Raw genomic sequence first — 20311 nt, forward strand, 5'->3', positions numbered from 1 at the left:
GTCATGTATTGATGCTGCAGCAGAAGACCTGGCTCACAATCTTTATTACAATTAATTCCAAAGGTTTTGTTAATAGGGCTGGGGTTAAGGCTCTGTGTAGACTACTTTCATTTTCTCCACACCCAACTGTCCGAACCATGTTTTCATGGAATGGCTTTGTGTACAGGGCTATAGTCATGATAATAAAAAAAACAGCCTTCCCCAAACTGTTGTCGCAAGGTTGGAAACACACCATTGCATAAAATGTCTTTGGTGTACCAATACCAGTACCCGTCAGTGTTAAACATGAACGTATAATAATTATTTGCAGTGGTGTCCACATACATTTGGCCATTAGTAGGTGTGATGCCCAGTTGTCCGCAAAGTTTTTGTCGTGTGGGGGTTATTTACTAAAACTAGGGCATGTTAAATCTGGTGCAGCTCTGCATAGAAATCAATCGGCTTCCATGTTTTATTGCCAAAACTTAAAGAGGAAGTAAACCCTGATGGGTTTTACTTCCTCTTTTGCTCACTGCAAAGCCTGCAAATGCAAAGCATAATGGGCTAGAATGCATCACATACTAGCCCATTATGTGCCACTTACCTGAAAAAGAATCCAGCAATGTTCCCTGTGTAGGCAGCGTCCATCTGCGGGCCCCTCTTCCTTCCATGGACTCCGGCTTTGTGATTCGCCGGAGCCACATGATGTCACACCGGCGCATGCGCACGGGAGCCGCGATTAATGGCACAGGCTAGGGAAGAAGTGGCACTTTGTTTCGTTTCTTCCCCGCGCATGCGCCATTGGAATTTTCGGCAGACTAAAAGTGCAATATCTCGCCGCACATTTATGAGATATTTCCACTACCTATAGGTAAGCCTTATTCTAGGCCTACCTATAGGTAGAAGTCCAAAAAGTGAGTTTACAACCACTTTAAGTGAACAACCTGAAGTTAGAAGTTGTTTGGCTACCATACACAGCTGCACCAGATTACCTACAAATAGTTGTTTAGTCATGGTAAGCCATCGCATATAATGTTTTGTTAAGCCCAAATGTGGAGCAGTGAAAGTTCTTTGCATTAAATATGTTTAAAAAAACACTAAAATTAGGAATATTAAGAGCTCTTAAGGCTTATTTTTCTGCATATGCATAACAGTGTTTGAAGAAAGAACACCTCTTATTCCCCATGGAAACCATTCATATTCTCACATTGCATTTATTCACTGTTATGGGAAGGCTGAATCTGGGCACTTTCTTTGGTAAGCAAAAACGGTTCTTCTTTCAGACACTATTATACATAAAGCCTATTGTTTTTTTCTGTATGAGTTACAGCATAAAGCTGGTTACACATGGGCCAAAAATCGGCTAAAAACAGTCATTGCAGCAGGAACCGGCCGACTTTTGGTCATGTGCATAGCTTCTCGTCCAACAACAGAAGCCAGTCTCACGACCAGTTTCTGAGCATACTGGAAGACCAGCATCCAATCAGCGCTCTCAACCAGTGGCATCGAACGCTGGTCACTGCTCTGATGGGGTGGGGGGGGGGTTAGGCAGTTACCCTGTCAAATGGAATAAATGAATATAAACTTAGTGTGTACCCCACATTAGTCTAAACTAGAGGACCTGTTTCAAGGTTGTTTAAATGATTCTATCTGGAAAATGAATTGGTCTCTGGCCATCTGATGAGCTTGATGTGATTTAGAAGAAGAGAAACATCCAAGCTCCAGTTGCGATCCCAACTGAGTAAACTCTAATTGTGGCTTATACATATGTTTGATTTCTGTACTTATATTCAGGTTACCATGGCCCATTGGATTTATACCCAGAGTTCCATCGTATTGCCAAAGACCCATCTATCCACGCTGTCCCAGAGGGCAAAAGTGTGAATGTGTGTGTTGGAAAGGAATGGTACCGGTTTCCCAGCAACTTTCTTCTTCCAGATAAGTAAGTGTTATTGCATTTATAGGTATTCTACATGCAAAATATCTTCTTTTCTTTTTTTTTTTTTTAAAGCTTCTATGTGACCTGAATATGAGTGGCAGATAAGGTCAATCTTCAGAGTATGTTCTTCCCATCTCCTCTAACAGATTTGCTGAGACTGTGCTTGCAGCCTTGCCCAGCACTGTCTTAATGCACGACAAAGCATTTTGTCTTGTGTACAAACTGCTAGTTCTTACTACTTCAGTGTGCGCTTAAAAAAAAATGTATGGCATGCAATACTTTGTTTCACTGCAGAAGTGGCACCATGCTGTTCATCACTTCAGCTGTGGCCGGTAGACCTGAATGAAATGTCTCTTTGTGACATTTCATTAAAGTTCTGAACAAAAAAAGCTTGCCATTTGATGTGCTTTTTCGAGCACATCAGCACTGTAGCCTTCTCGCTATCCACCAGCCACCAATGTTCTAGCACAGATGCTGGTATGAGTGAGCCCTAACAATCCTTTTTGCCGTTTTGACCACCCTCACATTGCTATAACTGATTGAAGTGTAATCTAGCTTTCTTTTAGCTCATGGAATGTTAGAAGGAAATATCTCCGAACATACAGTATGTTGCTTGTGTTGACGGCACTCTTATTGTTTTTTACCAAACTGTGACATTAAGTCCAGGTAGCAAGTAAAAAAATGCATTATGGAGAGGTTTTAAGCTAGCCATACAGTATTTGTATTCAAATAAATTTGTTACATTTTCGAGCTCGTAACTTTTTCAGCATACGTTTTGCTGTGTTGTTCACACGCTGAACATGGTTTCTTTGTAATTTGTCAGTCTTCAATCAGAATAAGACCCAACATTCTGCATGTCTATTTGTGGACCTGAGTCAGAAGCCATTTTTTTTTCTGATTGCATGCAGCAAGTAGCAAACATTGACGTCATCTTACCATGAGCACCATCTTCATTGACACACTGTTTGTTTTTTGTTTTTTATAAACATGAAAAAGTGGCTTTAATTTGTACATTTTCAATATATACAGATTTATGCATATCTGGGGCTTAAATAGCTGTTAATACCACATTCAATATATTGCAAATATTTGCTTTGTGCACCTATGAGCACATAAGACATTTTTCTAGCTTTAGGCTGCATTCGTATGGGTTTTTAGCCATGCTGTGAATCTCAGTGGCAAGAATCTGCTGAGTCCTGCAGCTGGGATTGACAGCTTTGTTAGGATAGTCAATGAGATTGTAAATGCAATGACAGGCTGTCTACGGCCACAGCTATTAATGACTATTCGCACAGGCAGCGATTACTTGGCCAAAGTGTGTATCCAGCCACAATCACCGCAGGTTGTTGGATGTGCGAACCGTCATGAATAGATGCAGCCACTGGCAGACTGCCATTGCACAAGCTGCCCGTGCACAACTGTCAATCCAAACTGCAGGAAACAGTAGAGTCTTGCCACTGGGATACGCAGCATGGGTAAATGCCTGTTCAGCTTCAGCCTTTAGGCCCATTTCACACAGGCTTCTGCTTATATAAAAGCAGTGCGAACAGCAAACTTTGTTAAAGCATTTGCAGAGCTTTCAGCAAACTTTGAAGCTTTTAAACTACTCATAATGTAAAGTACAATTACTATACCAGAGCTTCAATCCTGATCTCCCACTTATTTTATATCACACATGTCTTCCGCAGTTGGAATCTCCAGTTCATTGAATCAGAATTCAGGGGACAGCTACCTAAACCGTATGGTAAGGGCCGACGAGCAACCAAAATAGTCCCCAAGGACATGAACGATCAAAACCTGGAGGAGACATCAAGATATGTAAGCTTACTGTTTTTGTTTGGTTAATTTTTATTAATGACTTTATTCAGTGAATTAAACCAGATGTAGAATTCCAGGTCTAAATTCAGGCATTGTGGGCAGTTGAAAATGCCTTTTGAAAGAAGCACTCCCTAGGGATACTTTCATTGTGGCATCCTCTGTGACCACAAGTATTTTAGGCAGCTTAGTTATACTCTTTTAAATTTACATTAGTGCATTCTACATGATGAAATGTTAACAGTGTTAAATGTTTACTTATAAACTATTAAAGTGACAAAAAAACTCTAGTTAGGCCGCGTACACACGGGCGGACTGTTCGCCCAACCTTGTCCGCTGAACAGTGTTTGGGCGGACAGTCCGCTCGTGTGTGGGCTTTCAGCGGACAGTTTCAGCGGACAGTTGGACGGACAAAGTCTTTCGGAAATTCCGAAAAACTGTCCGCTGAAACTGTGTTTGAGCGAACAGTCCGCCCGTGTGTGGGCTTGTCCGCTGTACTTTCGAAATGAGCGGACTGTTCCCGCTCGGAAAGTCCGCCCATTTCGAGCGCGTGTACAGGTAGGCGGGGCCCGCGAAGGAGACGTCGCGGGCTCCGCCGCCTGGAATGGGCTTAAAGGGGAACCCCAACGCCGAAAAAAAACGGCGTGGGGGTTCCCCCAAAGTCCACACCAGACCCTTGTCCGAGCACGCTACCCGGCCGGCCAGGAAAGGGGGGCGAGCGAGCGCGCCCCCCCTCCTGAGCCGTACCAGGCCGCGTGCCCTCAACATGGGGGGTGCCTTGGGGAAGGGGGGGGCCGCGCGGCCCCCCCACCCCAAAGCACCTTGTCCCCATGTTGATGAGGACAAGGGCCTCTTCCCGACAACCCTGGCCGTTGGTTGTCGGGGTCTGCGGGCGGGGGGCTTATCGGAATCCGGGAGCCCCCTTTAAGAAGGGGGCCCCCGGATACCGGCCCCCCACCCTATGTGAATGAGTATGGGGTACAATGTACCCCTACCCATTCACCTGTGAAATAAAGTACAAATAAAAACACAACACAGGGGGAAAAAATATTTTATTGCACAGCCGGGGGTCTTCCGTCTTCGGGGGTCTTCTCGCCGGACTCCTCCGCTATGTGTGTGTAGCTCTTTTGCCAGCGGAGGAGTCCGGCTTTCTTCCTCCCCGCCGCCGGCCTCTTCTCCCGACTTCGGGGGTCTTGTCCCCCTCTTCGGTTCTTCTGCCGGGCCACCGCGCCTGGTCCGGTGGCCCGGTCTTCTGTCGCCGTCTTCCGTTCTTCTGTCGCCGCCTTCGGTTCTTCTGCCGGGCCACCGCGCCTTCTTGTAGCTCTTTTACAGGCGGTGGCCCGGTCTTCTGTCGCCGTCGCCGCCTTCCGTTCGTGTTCTTCTTCTTGTTCTTCTCCTGGAGATGTTGACTCGACGAGCTCTCCGGCCGGAATGCCGGGGACGCGCTGTGCGGTCACTTATATAGTGACAATGGGGCGGTGTCACATGGTATATGTCACATGGGTTGGTCACATGGGTTGATGTCACATGGGGACTATGACATCGTAAGGGGGCGGGGTCACCATGTGACATCAACCCATGTGACATATACCATGTGACCCCGCCCCATTGTCACTATATAAGTCACAGCGCAGGGCGGCTCTGGCATTCCGGCCGGAGGGAGCGACGTGTCAACATCGCCTGGAGAAGAACAAGAAGAACAAGAAGAAGAACACGAACGGAAGGCGGCGACAGAAGACCGGGCCACCGCCTGTAAAAGAGCTACAAGAAGGCGCGGTGGTCCGGCAGAAGAACCGAAGGCGGCGACAGAAGAACGGAAGACGGCGACAGAAGACCGGGCCACCGGACCAGGCGCGGTGGCCCGGCAGAAGAACCGAAGAGGGGGACAAGACCCCCGAAGTCGGGAGAAGAGGCCGGCGGCGGGGAGGAAGAAAGCCGGACTCCTCCGCTGGCAAAAGAGCTACACACACATAGCGGAGGAGTCCGGCGAGAAGACCCCCGAAGACGGAAGACCCCCGGCTGTGCAATAAAATATTTTTTCCCCCTGTGTTGTGTTTTTATTTGTACTTTATTTCACAGGTGAATGGGTAGGGGTACATTGTACCCCATACTCATTCACATAGGGTGGGGGGCCGGTATCCGGGGGCCCCCTTCTTAAAGGGGGCTCCCGGATTCCGATAAGCCCCCCGCCCGCAGACCCCGACAACCAACGGCCAGGGTTGTCGGGAAGAGGCCCTTGTCCTCATCAACATGGGGACAAGGTGCTTTGGGGTGGGGGGGCCGCGCGGCCCCCCCTTCCCCAAGGCACCCCCCCATGTTGAGGGCACGCGGCCTGGTACGGCTCAGGAGGGGGGGCGCGCTCGCTCGCCCCCCTTTCCTGGCCGGCCGGGTAGCGTGCTCGGACAAGGGTCTGGTGTGGACTTGGGGGGAACCCCCACGCCGATTTTTTTCGGCGTTGGGGTTCCCCTTTAAGCCCATTCCAGGCGGCGGAGCCCGCGACGTCTCCTTCGCGGGCCCCGCCTACCTGTACACGCGCTCGAAATGGGCGGATTTGCCTCCTCCTTACGTGGGCGAGTCCGTTCATTTCAAAAGTTGAGCGAACTGTTTGCCCAACCTTGTTCGTCAAACAGTCCGCTCGTGTGTGGGCAAGTCCGCTCATGCAAATTTTGAGCGGACTGTTTGACAAACTGTTTGCCGAACAAGGTTGGGCGAACAGTCCGCGCGTGTGTACGCGGCCTTAGAATAAAAAAATAAAAAATGCAGGTATGTATTCAAAAAAGTATCTTCTATTGCTCTCAGCCACTGCCAAACCTCCAAATTCCATTTGCCTTTTGATGTAGCCACCCTCTACTTCCTGTTAGCCCTTGTACACACGGTCGGACATTCTAACAACCAAATCCGTTGGATTTTGTCCAAAGGATTGTGTCCGAAACTGTTGCATACACACGGTCGGACAAAGTTGTCGGAAAATCCGATCTTTCAGAACGTGATGACGTAATTTCGTTACGATGGGACTACGTTCAGGCTAGTAGCCAATAGCTTAGATGTAGGAATTTGATCTGAGCATGTGTGGCACTTTGTCCGATCGGAATTCTCTACACATGATCGGAGTATGTCCGATCGGAGCAGTTTGTCGTAAAATATTTCCAGCAAGTTGGAAAATTTGGTCCGACTGATATTCCGATGGAAACAGTCCGATGCATACCACACACAGTCGGATTATCTGACAAAATGGTCCGATAGGACACATTCCGATGGATTCTCCGACCGTGTGTACAAGGGCTTAGAGGATGGCTATGATCCTCTCCATGGTCCCAGTTTATGAAGGAAAGTAGTCACCCTCACTTGCTCACTTCTGAGGTGTAATAGAGACTATGGACTATGAGATGTGTAGTGCGCATGTAGCAGGGAACATGATCACAGCTACTGTGCAGTGCTCGTTCCAAAAAGGAGCTCCCAGAGGACGTTAAAGGAGGCAAAAAACACAATCAAAATTGATTACAGGGCCAATAAATAGTATGTGTGTGGAAATATTTTTGGAGATTAAAGCAGCCCAGACATTGATAATTTTTTTTGGTCAACCAGAAGGTTGAATGAAAAATAAGATCCAATTCCCCTATCCACACATTTGAGATGGATGGGGGGAGTGTTTCCCACTGTGGTTTTGTATTCTGACAGTGGGGAGCCTTCCCCGTCATCAGAATGCAATGATCAGGGATGCTTGCTGTAGCCAGCAGTATCGAACATTTGGGAAAAATATTGTCTTTGTATAAACAGCCTGCCCATACATAGATCAAAATTTTTCTGGTTTCTGCTGAACCGAATTTCGATCCATATACGCCTGGCTTAAAGCAAGATTGAACCCAAAAGCAAACATTTATAATATCACAGCTTACCAATTCTTAGATGTGATGTCTGCATTAGTTTCCTTTTTTAGGCATTCTTTCTTATATTTCCATCTGGTGATCCAGCCAGTAAATCTGTTTTTCAGTAGCACAAGCTTCGGGCAGAATGTATCAGTTTACATGAATGGGAAAAACCTCTTAATACTTGTAGTAAAATTATCAGCTTTTATACAGTATATTCATCCAAAACCTTTATCCCAATAGGGGAAAAAAATGTCTGCTGTAACTGATTATAAAGTGTGAGCTGGAGTTTGGCTTCAATTTGTTAGTGTATCTAAATCTGCAAATACATTTAACACTACCCTCCCCCCCACATCTAATGATTGGTAAGCTGCAATCAAATACATGTTTGGTTTTGGGTTTAATACCACTTTAAGGATATTGTTATAGTGTCACTTTAACGTGACTTAAGTGGAATGTAAAGGAGAAAACCCTTTAAGAGGGAATTGCTGTAACAAACACTGTACCACATAGGGTTATAAACATATGTGAAAGCAAATTGGAGCTGTGTATGGTCACTCACATTTGCAGATCATATTTCTAGTGGTGGTGGGAGAGACCAGAGATACAACATGAGTCCCAATGATTTTAGCCAGTACAGGTGGTCCCGGGTTACAAATATCGCCAAACAAAAGACCTTGCTGCTCCAGGTGAGACAGGAAGCCTAATGATATCATGGGTGCCTGCCTCAGCTCGCCTCCGCATACGAAGAAATGGCTGCACTCCAAGATCCATCAAAATTCTTGTTTAACTGCATGCCGACCAGCCGCCGCAGTTGTACTGCGGCAACATGGCTTGGCTGTGCGAATCCCCAATATGTTACATCGGTAACATAGACGGCCACTAGGGGTACGTGCGCCCCCTGCTCGCCCACGGAGCAGATGCGAGTGCCCGGCGGACAAGATCACCTCCAGGCTCCCGCGATTGCTTGGGGCACACCGAGAACCCGGATCTGTGTGTGTAAACACACAGTTTCTGGTTCTCTGAGGGGAGAACAGACAGATTGTTCATACAAAGCCCCCTTCCCCTTCAGTTAGAACACGTACTAGGACACACTTAACCCCTTCACTGCCCCCTAGGGGTTAACCCCTCCACTGCCAGTGACATTTTTACAGTAATCAATGCAATTTTATAGCATTGATTGCTGTAAAAAAGCCAATGGTGCCAAAATGTGTCAAAATTGTCCAATGTGTCCGCCATAATGTCGCAATTCCGCTAAAAATCGCAGATTGCCGCCATTACTAGTAAAAAAAAAATGTATAATAAAAAAGACATAAAACTATCCGCTATTAAGTAGAAGCTATAACTTTTGTGCAAACCAATCAATATACTATATTATAGCAAAAAATAAAAACCGCAGAGGCGATCAAATACCACCAAACGAAACCTCTATTTGTGGGAAAAAAGAACACCAATTTTGTTTGGGTGCATTGCCGCACTACCGCGCAATTGTCAATTAAAGCGACGCAGTGCCGAATTGCAAAAAGAGCTCTGGTCAGGAAGGAGGTAAAATCTTCCAGGGCTGAAGTGGTTAATCAACATCCCAAGTGTGAGAGGAAATCTCCCATTAGGAAGGGAAATTCACTCCAGTAAGGCTGCTTTCACACTGGGGCGAGAGCAGCGTCGGCGGTAAAGCGCCGCTATTTTTAGCGGCGCTTTACCGTCGTTTTAGCGGCGGTGTGCGGGCGCTAGCGGGGTGGTTTTAACCCCCGCTAGCGGCCGAAAAGGGGTTAAACCCGCCCGCAAAGCGCCGCTGCAGCGGCGCTTTGCCGGCGGTATTGCCGCGGTGTCCCATTGATTTCAATGGGTAGGAGCGGTTTAGGAGCGGTGAATACACCGCTCCTTCACCGCTGCAAAGATGCGGCTGGCAGGACTTTTTTCACCGTCCTGCCAGCGCATCGCTCCAGTGTGAAAGCCCTCCGGCTTTCACACTGGAGTTAAAGGGGCCGGTTTTTTTCAGGCGTTACACAGGCGCTATTTATAGCGCTGTAACGCCTGAATACCGCCCCAGTGTGAAAGCAGCCTAAGTGTTATCATGGGAAAAAGGTGTCTCCCCTGAAACTTTATCACCACTCTTTGTTTCCACAACAACCCAATATTTCCAAAATCCAATTGTCATAGTTCAAGTGTATTCAAGTGAAATCTTCTGAACAGGGGCACAGACAGCAAACCGAATTATACAGGGCTGTTAACCATTCCCTATTCTATCCATCAAAATGTAAAAGTATTTTTTTTGGCTGGAGCTACACTTAAAAAATATACCTGTTTTGATTTGCATACAAATTCAACTTAAGAACAAACCTACAGACAGACCCTATCTTGTTTGTAACCTGGGGACTGCCTGTAAATAGCTTCAGTCTGTATTTTAACGTTTGGCAACACAGCTCCCTAGAACTTTAAATAAGCTAAGCTAAGCTAATATATATTTATAATATTGTTTTTAATATATTGATTTCAAATGGCTTTGGAGTTATCAAATATACAAAGAGAAAAAGCATGTGTAGGATGAGGAAAAAAGGGACATTCTCGGTACAGAGAATGACTCCACAACATTAACAATATTTATTATACGTTTTTATTATAACAAGATGTGACTAAAAATATATACATATATTGTACCTCCTCAAAAGACTCCCATATAGTTGTGACTTGTTTCTATGCAGCTATTCAAACCAATTTTTACTTTGGACAATGTCTTAACAAATGAGCAATATCAGAATGATACATATGAACATATAGGAGGTGATTCCACATTTGTAGTTCCTCTACATGTTTTCTGACACACAGCCACTTCCTCAGGTGTGGATGGTGGATTGGAACAGAATATTGTATGGATGAGACATATGGAGAGAGTGCTCAATATGGCCTTTGTGTTTGTACACATGAATGTATATTCTCATGCCCCTTTTACTCAAGTACTGTGATATTCATTCAAACATTCAGATATTATGGTTGAATATATTTTTATTTATCGTTTTCAAGTAAAGCAATAGAGGATACAGAATAAATAAAAGGGGAAGGGAGAGCAGAGGTAAACAAATACCACAAAGCATTTGATACATGGCCTAGAAATATACATGTGTGAGAAACAATTCACAAAAATTGCAGTCAGTACCAAAAATAACGTGAACCATGCATGGTTAAACACAGAAACTGTTAAATAGGACAAGGATAGAGGTGAGGAGGGGGTAAGGGAAGGACATAAACACAATGTTTGAGATGTAAACATATCACAGTGCTTTATAATCAAAATCATTTTAAGGAGATCATCAGTATCGTGATCACTGCCACACCCGGTTACCGTCCTCTGGGGATAATTTGGTTCTGGGCACCTAAAACAAAAAAAATAGTCTTCATACAGACAGTCTGTTCAGAAGATTATTATCCGAGGATGAATAATGAAGCCAGATATACCACAGTTTGAGGTGTTTGTGCCAAGTGTCTTATTCTCTAGCCTGCATCGCCTCCATGAGCATGGCGTCATTGAGCATATCAATCCACTTATGAAGGGGGGGTGGGGAACAGCCTCCGATTTCCAGAACTTCGTTATCAGTTGGGGTGCTGCTGACATAAAAAATCTGAGAAGGTTATTTTTATGGGATTTAGCTGGGGTGAGAGAGTCATCATACATTTCGTTGTAGACCTCAAAATGCCACTTCCAGGAAGGGCAAACTCGACCACACTCCCACCAAATGTGGAGGTACATTACTCTTCCTCTCTGACAGCGCCAGCCAGTATCAGGAGTGTTGGGGGAAAGTTCTGTTAACAGTGGCTGGATCTCAATACCATTTAGAAAGCAGTTTGTAGTTCTTCTGAGTAAAACTGGAAATTGAAGACTTGTAGGTGAATATAAATGAGGTTTGCCTCTGCCTCCAGGTCTCTGGACCATTTTTCGTGTATAGGTGGGTAAACTGTTGTGTGTGGGAAAGGATCTCTTTGTATATCAGAGATGGGGTATGCCTAGGGACCTGAGAAAGACCACACATTCCTTCAAACGTGTAAGGGTTCTATGTATCTGTCCAGACAAGTGTAGAGTGCTGCAGAATTTTGTTAATGACATCATAGTTAACCAGTCAGATGTAAGGGAGTGGTGCCCCGATTGGGGTCGGAAACGGCCCATCGCAGTATGAACAAATAAACGTGCTGTAGGCCACAATCTTCTCATAAAAACAATACCACCCTGAAGTGTCATTTTCAGGAAGTGCAGTGTTCTCAAACAAGGGGGTTAGCAAGCTGGGATCCATAGATGATGCAAAGGTGACTTGTCGACAGTCAGGGAGGGAGAGCATAGACATGGTGCAGAATTTCGCATTATATCCCCAGAGTAGGGCCCGTAGATCCACAAGTGCCATGTGCTGTGTGATCATCGTGGAGGGTTTGGTCAGTTGAGGAGGAAACCACTCAAGTAATCTGGAGAATATAGCTGAAGCATGATAGGCCTCAAAGTCCAGTAGACCAATACCTCCAATAAGTTTGTGGGAGCAATAGTACTTTATATTTTAGTCTAGAAGTGTGATGTTGCCATATGAATTTAATTGCTAGGGAACGGAGTGTTCGGAAAGAAAAGGCCATCGGGAGAGTGACAGGGAGGGTTTGAAATAAATATAGCAATTTGGGGAGAATGTCCATCTTGAGAACATTATGCGGCCAAACCATGATATCCTAAGATGGTGTCATGCTTCTAAGGTTCGCCTAATTTTAGTAAGGGAGGAGCTAAAATTCAGGGAATATGTCATGGAAGTCCCACGGGATCTCTGTCCCTAGGTATTTAATCGATCTAGACTGCCAACGAAAGGGGAAGTTCCTTTGAATTGTGGTCAGGGCAGGAGGTGGTAAATAGATATTCAGGGCTTCCATTTTGGCAATGTTAAATTTAAAATCACTATGGCATCCAAAGCAATTAAGCACCTGGATGAAATAAGGAATACTAATTTGTGGCTGTGTAATATATAACAGGTCATCTGCATATAGAGATAGCTTACAGTGAGCTGAGTGGGTGGGAATACCGTGTATAGGAGTCATTGTTACGAATCGCCCGGGCCAGATGTTCATTGGCCAAGACCTTCGCTGAGGGGTTGGAGTAAAGGGACATCATTTAAGCAGGCCATAACGTTTTTACTGGCAGGGTGCTGTCGCAGGTCCAGGATTGTGGGTAACCCGAGGTTCGCCGGTTTCTGAAGGTTTCCTAATAGGTCTCTGAGCCTATCGTGAAGGGTGCAGATTGGGTTTTTATCTCTGATAAAACCCTGCTGCGAGGATAAGGTAAGGGAGATTTTCTCAGAAATTTCTCCTTCTATGTATAATGTTGTCATGCTTATGTCTCACCACTGGGGGCTGTATTGAGCACTCACCGTCCTGACAATGGAAACTGCAGCAGTCTTCTTCCCCCTCTCCTCCAGCCAGAACAGACTCTCTGTTAAGAAATATATTCTGCATGGGGGGCGTGGCTAACGGCGTCAGGCACCGACCACGCGTTCAGGAAGTGTTTTAAAGCGCTGTGTGTGAAGCTGCTGCCCGGCGGTGGAGGGACAGAGCAGAGAGGTTGGCTGGTTCAGGTTTGGTGACACAGGCATTTCCCTTTGACACATTGTACTGTAAGAGGCTGGAATTAATAGCAGCTATTGTGCTGTACTATAGCCTAGCAAGTTTACATTATTTTGCTGGTAGTGCCTCTGCTTTGTGTTTTTAAGCTATGAGTGGCAAAGGGACCAGAAACTCCTCTATGGGTTATAAGAGGTCACTGGTTACACAACAAACTAAAACCATTTCCAAAAGAATGTCATCCTCCTCTGAAAGTGTTTTGCAGCCGGTCAGATTGAGCCATCAGGGGAAACTGTGCTTGAAGTCGCACAAGACATTTCACAAGAGATTTTGTTACACGAGAGGTTTTGTCTTCTACCATTGCCAATTTGGAAAAGAAGATTGATGTTATTTTATCCCTCCATAGTGGGGTTAACCATAGCAGATCCCCATCTAGTGCTCAAGACCCTCCTTTGGAGGTTCAGGATGCTGGGGATCAGGCAGATCTTCCCAACGATTTGTAAGATACTGGTTTATCCTCTTCTGAGCATCCTAATATAGAAGGAGTAACATCACAAGACAGGTTGCTTGTGCACTCTCTTACTAAGTTGGCTCTTGATGATCCCATCTCTAAGTTAGGATCATTAAAACCTCCTCCGTCTGGGGATGCCTTTCCTAATTATGCATGACTAAGGACGCTTATGTATGCTGAATGGGAACATCCGGATAAACAATATTATCCACCTAAGAGATTCTTCACACTTTATCCTATGGAAGAAGATTTCTATAAGAAATGGGGGGTTCCAGCGGTTGATGCGATTGCCTCGGTGAATAAGAATCTCACACGTCCGGTTGATAATGTGCTCATGTTAAAGGATCCAGCAGATAAAAAGTTGGAGCTTTTTTATAAAAACCAAATGTCTTTAGCAGGTTCAGCAGCCCAGCTGGTTCTTGCCGCAATTGGCGTATCCCAGTCCATTAAGGAACAGTTTGTGGAGATGCTTAACATTGCGCTGATTTATCAGACGCACTGTTTCACAGTATACGCTATGAGAGATACTGTCATTCAGATCTCACGGCTTATGCTTGGACCTAGTGCATTCTCTCAGAATTCTTTGGCTGAAAAGTTGGTGAGCCAAAGCGCTGTGTAAAAAGCTCTTAGCCAGTTTCCCTTTTCATGGTGAACAGCTATTTGGAGATGATTTGGATAAATATTTACAAAAGATCTCTAATGGCAAAATATGTCTTTTACCAGTAAGGAAGAAATTCAGACATTTCTCCTTTAAGCGGGCTTCTTCTCCTGTACCAGGGGTTATCAGCCTCTAGGTAGTCTCGATGGCCTCAAGTGTCAGGTTCAAGGGGAAAACCCCAAGGGCGGCAGCACCAAGGTCAGACGAGATCTTGGGGCAGAAAGCCCACAAAACAGTGCTAAAGCCTCCTTATGAAGGAGCGCTCCCACTCGCACGGGTGGGGGGAAGGCTCCTGCAGATCTCAAGGATCTGGAAGGAACAATGTCAAGACAGATGGGTAGCTTCTGCCATTTCTCTAGGTTACAAACTAGAGTTCTGAGTTTTTCCATCTCCTCGGTTTCTAAAGTCAAATGTTCCCAAGGATCCAGAGAAGAAGAAGGCTCTCCTTCTAGCACTGGATCATCTATTATCCAAGTCAGTGATATCAGAAGTTCCCTTAGAAGAACAAGGCACAGGTTTTTATTCAGACCTCTTTACGGTTCCAAAGCCAAACAGGGAAGTAAGACCTATTCTTGATCTCAGTGATCTGAATCGGCACTTGAACATCCGATCCTTTCGCATGGAGTCAATCCGGTCGGTTGTAGCCATCCTCCAAGGAGGGGAATTTTTGGCTTCTATCGATATCAAAGGTGCATATCTACACGTGCCAATATTTCCCGCTCAGCAGAAATTTATGTGCTTCGAAGTAGAAAATCATAATTTTCAGTTTGTGGCCCTGCCATTTGGTCTAGCCACAGCACCATGGGTGTTCTCAAAAATTCTGGCGCCTCCTTTAGCCATATTAAGGGCTCAGGGCATAACGGTCCTAGCCTACTTAGATGATCTGCTTTTAATAGATCGTTCAGTTTCAGGGCTAAACCACAATCCGGTCACAACGGTAAACTACCGGGTCTCTAGGCTGGATTCTCAACCTAGAAAAATCCCCTTTAAAACCATCAAGAAGATTACAGTACCTGGGTCTGGTCATAGATACCATACAGAAAAAGGTATTTCTACCCTAGAAAAGAATCCGTTCCATTGTAGAGCTAATTCAACTCATCAAGGCAAAGAAAAAGCCTTCCATTCAATTGTGCATGAGACTATTGGGAAAAATGGTGGCCTCCCTCGAGGCCGTCCATTACACGCAGTTTCATTCAAGTCTGCTACAAAATGCAATCCTGTCGGCCTGGAACAGGAAGGTTCAGGCCTTACATTTTCCAATTCGTCTGGCTCCCAACGTGTGTCAGAGCCTAAATTGGTGGTTGCTATCCAGCAACTTTTAAAAGGGAAAATTGTTTCTACCAGTCTCTTGGAAAGTGGTGACTGCGGATGCCAGTTGTCTAGGCTGGAGAGCAGTCCTGGAAGAGGATTCTGTCCAGGGGAAGTGGTCCAAGTTGGAAAGGACCTTGTCTATCAACATTTTGGAGATTCGGGCAGTTCATCTGGCTCTAAAGTCCTGAACGGTCAGACTGAGGGACTGTCCTGTCAGGATTCAGTACGACAATGCCACGGCTGTGGCTTACATCAATCCCCAAGTGGGCACGGGGAGTCATGCAGCCCAAAAAGAGGTGAATCATGTTCTATCTTGGGCAGAACACAATGTCCCTTGTCTATCGGCAATTTTCATTCCAGGGATAAAGAATTGGCAGGCGGACTACTTGAGTCGCCAACAATTATTTCCGGGAGAATGGTCTCTTCACCCCGACATCTTTCTAGGGATATGTCAGAGATGGGGTACACCGGACATAGACCTGTTTGCGTCCAGATTCAACAACAAGGTCGAGAACAAAGGATACGCTAGCTTGCAGAACAGACGCATTAGTCTTCCCATGGGATCAGTTTTCTCTGATCTATGCATCTCCTCCAGTTCTGCTTCTTCCGCTTCTTCTTCGCAGGATCAAGCAGGAGCAAAAGGAGGTGATTCTGGTGGCTCCAGCGTGGCCCAGAAGATCTTGGTTTGCCAAAATCGTAAAGATGGCAGTAGGAGTCCCTTGGACTCTGCCATTATGGCCAAACCTTCTCGCGCAAGGTCCGGTGTTCCATCCTACCTTACAGTCGCTAAATTTAAGGGTCTGGCTATTGAGACCCGCATTCTAAAGGATCGTGGGTAGTCTCCTTCGGTAGTATCTACCTTGATTAATGCCATGAAGCCAGCTTCCCGGGTCATTTACTATAGAATCTGGAAGGCATATGTTTCCTGGTGTGGATCCGTGGGTTGGCACCCCAAGGAATATGTCATAGGTAAGATCCTTGATTTCCTGCAAATAGGATTAGAAATGAATCTTGCCTTGAATACTATCAAGGGCCAAATCTTGCCATTGTCAGTATTTTTTCAACGACCTTTGGCTTCTCACTCTTTAGTGCGTATCTTTGTTCAGGGGGTAACACAGATCAATCCCCCCCTATCAAGGCACCTCTAAATCCTTGGGAGTTTAATTTGGTCTCATCGGCTATGCAGAAACAGCCTTTTGAATCTTCCCTTGGTTCTTTTGATTAGAAAGATAGTCTTTCTGGTTGCCATTTCTTCTGCTAGAAGAGTATCAGAACTAGCGGCTCTGTCTTGTAAAGAGCCATATCTGATCATGCATAAGGATAAGGTGGTGCTACGTCCTCATCCTGAATTCCGGCCAAAAGTGGTGACAGGTTTTCACTTAAACCAAGATATTGTTCTTCCTTCTTTCTTCCCAGAGCCTCGATCTAGGGAAGAAAAGGCACTACATCCCCTTGATGTCGTGAGAGCGGTTAGAGTGTATTTAAAGGATGACCGCTCAGGTTCTTAAAACAGATGTTTTAGTCGTACTGCCAGATGGTCCAAAGAGAGGACAGGCAGCGTCAAAATCCACTATTTCCAAGTGGATTTGTCAAGTCATTATTCAGACTTATGGTTTAAAGAAGAAAATTTCTCCTTTTCATGTTAAAGCACACTTAACCAGGGCGATTAGTGCCTCTTGGGCGGTGCATCATCGGGCCTCTATGGCTGAGATCTGTAAGGCCGCGACTTGGTCTTCAGTTCATCCGTTTACCAGATTTTATCAAATCGATGTTAAAGGTCATGAGGATATTACCTTTGGGTGCAGTGTACTGCAGGCTGCAGTATGAGTCCTCTGACTTCCTTTCTTTTTTGTTGTGTCTCCACCTTCAGTTGCCATTGCTATAGGACATCCCACAAAGTAATTACTATGGCTCTGTGTCCCCTGATGTAAGAAAAGAAAATAGGATTTTTAAAACAGCTTACCTGTAAAATCCTTTTCGTTGATGTACATCAGGGGACACAGAGGTCCCTCCCTTCTTGGTATACACTTGTATTGCTTGGCTACAAAACTGAGGACACCCAGTAATGGGAGGGGTTATATAGGGGAGGACATGCGCCTTAGGGGCGTGCCATCACCTGTCGGTCTGATATAACCCACATAGTAATTACTATGGCTCTGTGTCCCCTGATCAAAGAAAAGGATTTTACAGGTAAGCTGTTTTAAAAACCCTATTTTTTCATCCGATTTTCAGATCGTGTGTACATGCAATAAGTGAATGTCAGGAAAAACTTACTAGAATAGCGCAGCAGTGTAAGTCCCCTCTTTCTGGGGTATATGTATATTGCTTTGCTACAAAAAGGGAGGTGTTCCCGGTATGGGCGGTGTTATATAGGGAGGCAACTTCCTGTTTAGGGTGTGCCAGTGTCTATCACCTGAAGGTGGTCTATAACCCACATAGTAATTACTATGGTTCTCTGTGTCCCATGATGTACTGCAAGAAAAGGATTTTACAGGTAAGCTAAAGATCCTATTTTCTTTAATGACAGAGTTCCTGTAAAATTTTCTTAAAAAGTTATGTGAAATAAAATGCATCAAGGTGAAATCTGCCATGCAGGTCTACATCACATATTGTCAACCTCATTTCTTCTGTTTGCCTGTCATGGACTCCTTTTATAAAATCTTGTCCAATCCTCCTTTTATAAAATCTTGTCCAATCTCTCCTAAGGTCTACATGCTTTGAATTTGTATGAAGGAATGCAGTGCTTTGACATTATGAATAGTCTCAACGTCCTGTGCATAATATAGAAAAATTATATACTCTTGCAGCAATTGTTAAACTCTTGTTTAGCCTTGACTTCCAAAATATCCAGGTTAATTTGTTGTGACGTTGGTAACTTTTTTAGCTTAAGTGCTGCTGCGTTGTTCACATGCTGAGCATAATTTCTTGATAATCTGTCAGTCTTCAATCAGAATAAGACCCAACATTCTGCATGTCTATTTGCAGACCTGAGTCAGAAGCCATTTCTATTTCTGACTGCACGCAGCAAGTAGCAAACATTGACGTCATCACACCATGAGCACCGTCTGCATTCACACACTGGTTATTTTTATAAACATGAAAAAGTAGCTTAAATTTGAACATTTTTCTATATATACAGATTTATGCATATTTGGGACTTTATAGTGTTGAGAAAAAGTATGTGAACCCGTTGGAATTAACTTGTTTTCTGCCGTAGTTTGCCATGATCTAATCCGCCTCTTAAGTTACAACAATAGACAAACACAATGTACTTAAGTTGATAACATACAAACAATATTTTTTTTTTATATTATATTTTTTGTAGCTGTTGGCGAATTTCATTAAATGTGTGTATATATATATATACAGTGGTGTGAAAAAGTGTTTGCCCCCTTCCTCATTTCCTGTTCCTTTGCATGTTTGTCACACTTAAGTGTTTCGGAACATCAAACCAATTTAAACAATAGTCAAGGACAACACAAGTAAACACAAAATGCAATTTGTAAATGAAGGTGTTTATTATTAAAGGTGAAAAAAAATCCAAACCATCATGGCCCTGTGTGAAAAAGTGATTGCCCCCTTTGTTAAAACATACTATAACTGTGGTTGTCCACACCTGAGTTCAATTTCTCTAGCCACACCCAGGCCTGATTATTGCCACACCTGTTCACAATCAAGGCATCACTTAAATAGGAGCTGCTTGACACAGTAAGGTCCACCAGAAGATCCTTAAAAGCTACACATCATGCCGAGACCCAAAGAAATTCAGGAACAATTGAGAAAGAAAGTAATTGAGATCTATCAGTCTGGAAAGGGTTATAAAGCCATTTCCAAAGCTTTGGGAATCCAGCGAACCACAGTGAGAGCCATTATCCACAAATGGCGAAGACATGGAACAGTGGTGAACCTTCCCAGGAGTGGCCGGCCGCCCAAAATTACCCCAAGAGCGCAGCGACGACTCATCCAAGAGGTCACAAAAGACCCCACAACAACGTCCAAGGAACTGCAGGCCTCACTTGCCTCAGTTAAGGTCAGCGTTCATGCCTCCACCATCAGGAAAAGACTGGGCAAAAATGGCCTGCATGGCAGAGTTCCAAGGAGAAAACCACTGCTGAGCAAAAAGAACATCAAAGCTCGTCTCAATTTCTCCACAACACATCTTGATGATCCCCAAGACTTTTGGGACAACATTCTGTGGACCGATGAGACAAAAGTGGAACTCTTTGGAAGGTGTGTGTCCAAGTATATCTGGCGTAGAAGGAACACTGCATTTCATAAAAAGAACATTATACCAACAGTAAAATATGGTGGTGGTAGTGTGATGGTCTGGGGCTGTTTTGCTGCTTCAGGACCTGGAAGACTTGCCGTGATAAAAGGAACTATGAATTCTGCTGTCTACCAAGAGATCCTGAAGGAGAATGTCCGACCATCTGTTCGTGTACTCAAGCTGAAACGAACTTGGGTTCTGCAGCAGGACAATGATCCTAAACACACCAGCAAGTCCACCACCGAATGGCTGAAGAAAAACAAAATGAAGACTTTGGAGTGGCCTAGCCAAAGTCCTGACCTGAATCCTATTGAGATGTTGTGGTATGACCTTAAAAAGGCCGTTCATGCTCGAAAACCCTCTAATGTAACTGAATTAGGACAAT

The 20311-nt window shown here is 44.8% G+C and overlaps 1 protein-coding gene across 5 annotated transcripts in view; it reads left to right on the forward strand.

The window, feature by feature from the left end:
- The window catches only part of ALG9 (ALG9 alpha-1,2-mannosyltransferase), a 297401-nt gene that overhangs the window by 182513 nt on the left and 94577 nt on the right, over positions 1–20311 (forward strand). For all 5 annotated transcript variants that reach the window (XM_077456930.1, XM_077456931.1, XM_077456932.1 and 2 more), the window contains exons 12-13: positions 1774–1921; positions 3607–3736. In XM_077456930.1, coding sequence (XP_077313056.1) covers positions 1774–1921; positions 3607–3736 — 278 coding nt within the window. The remainder of the gene's footprint in view (positions 1–1773; positions 1922–3606; positions 3737–20311) is intronic.

This window comes from Lithobates pipiens, unplaced genomic scaffold, assembly GCF_037356315.1.
Source record: "Lithobates pipiens isolate NorthernLeopardFrog02 unplaced genomic scaffold, aLitPip1_a1.2 Scaffold_27, whole genome shotgun sequence".
NCBI classification, from domain to species: Eukaryota; Metazoa; Chordata; class Amphibia; order Anura; family Ranidae; genus Lithobates; species Lithobates pipiens.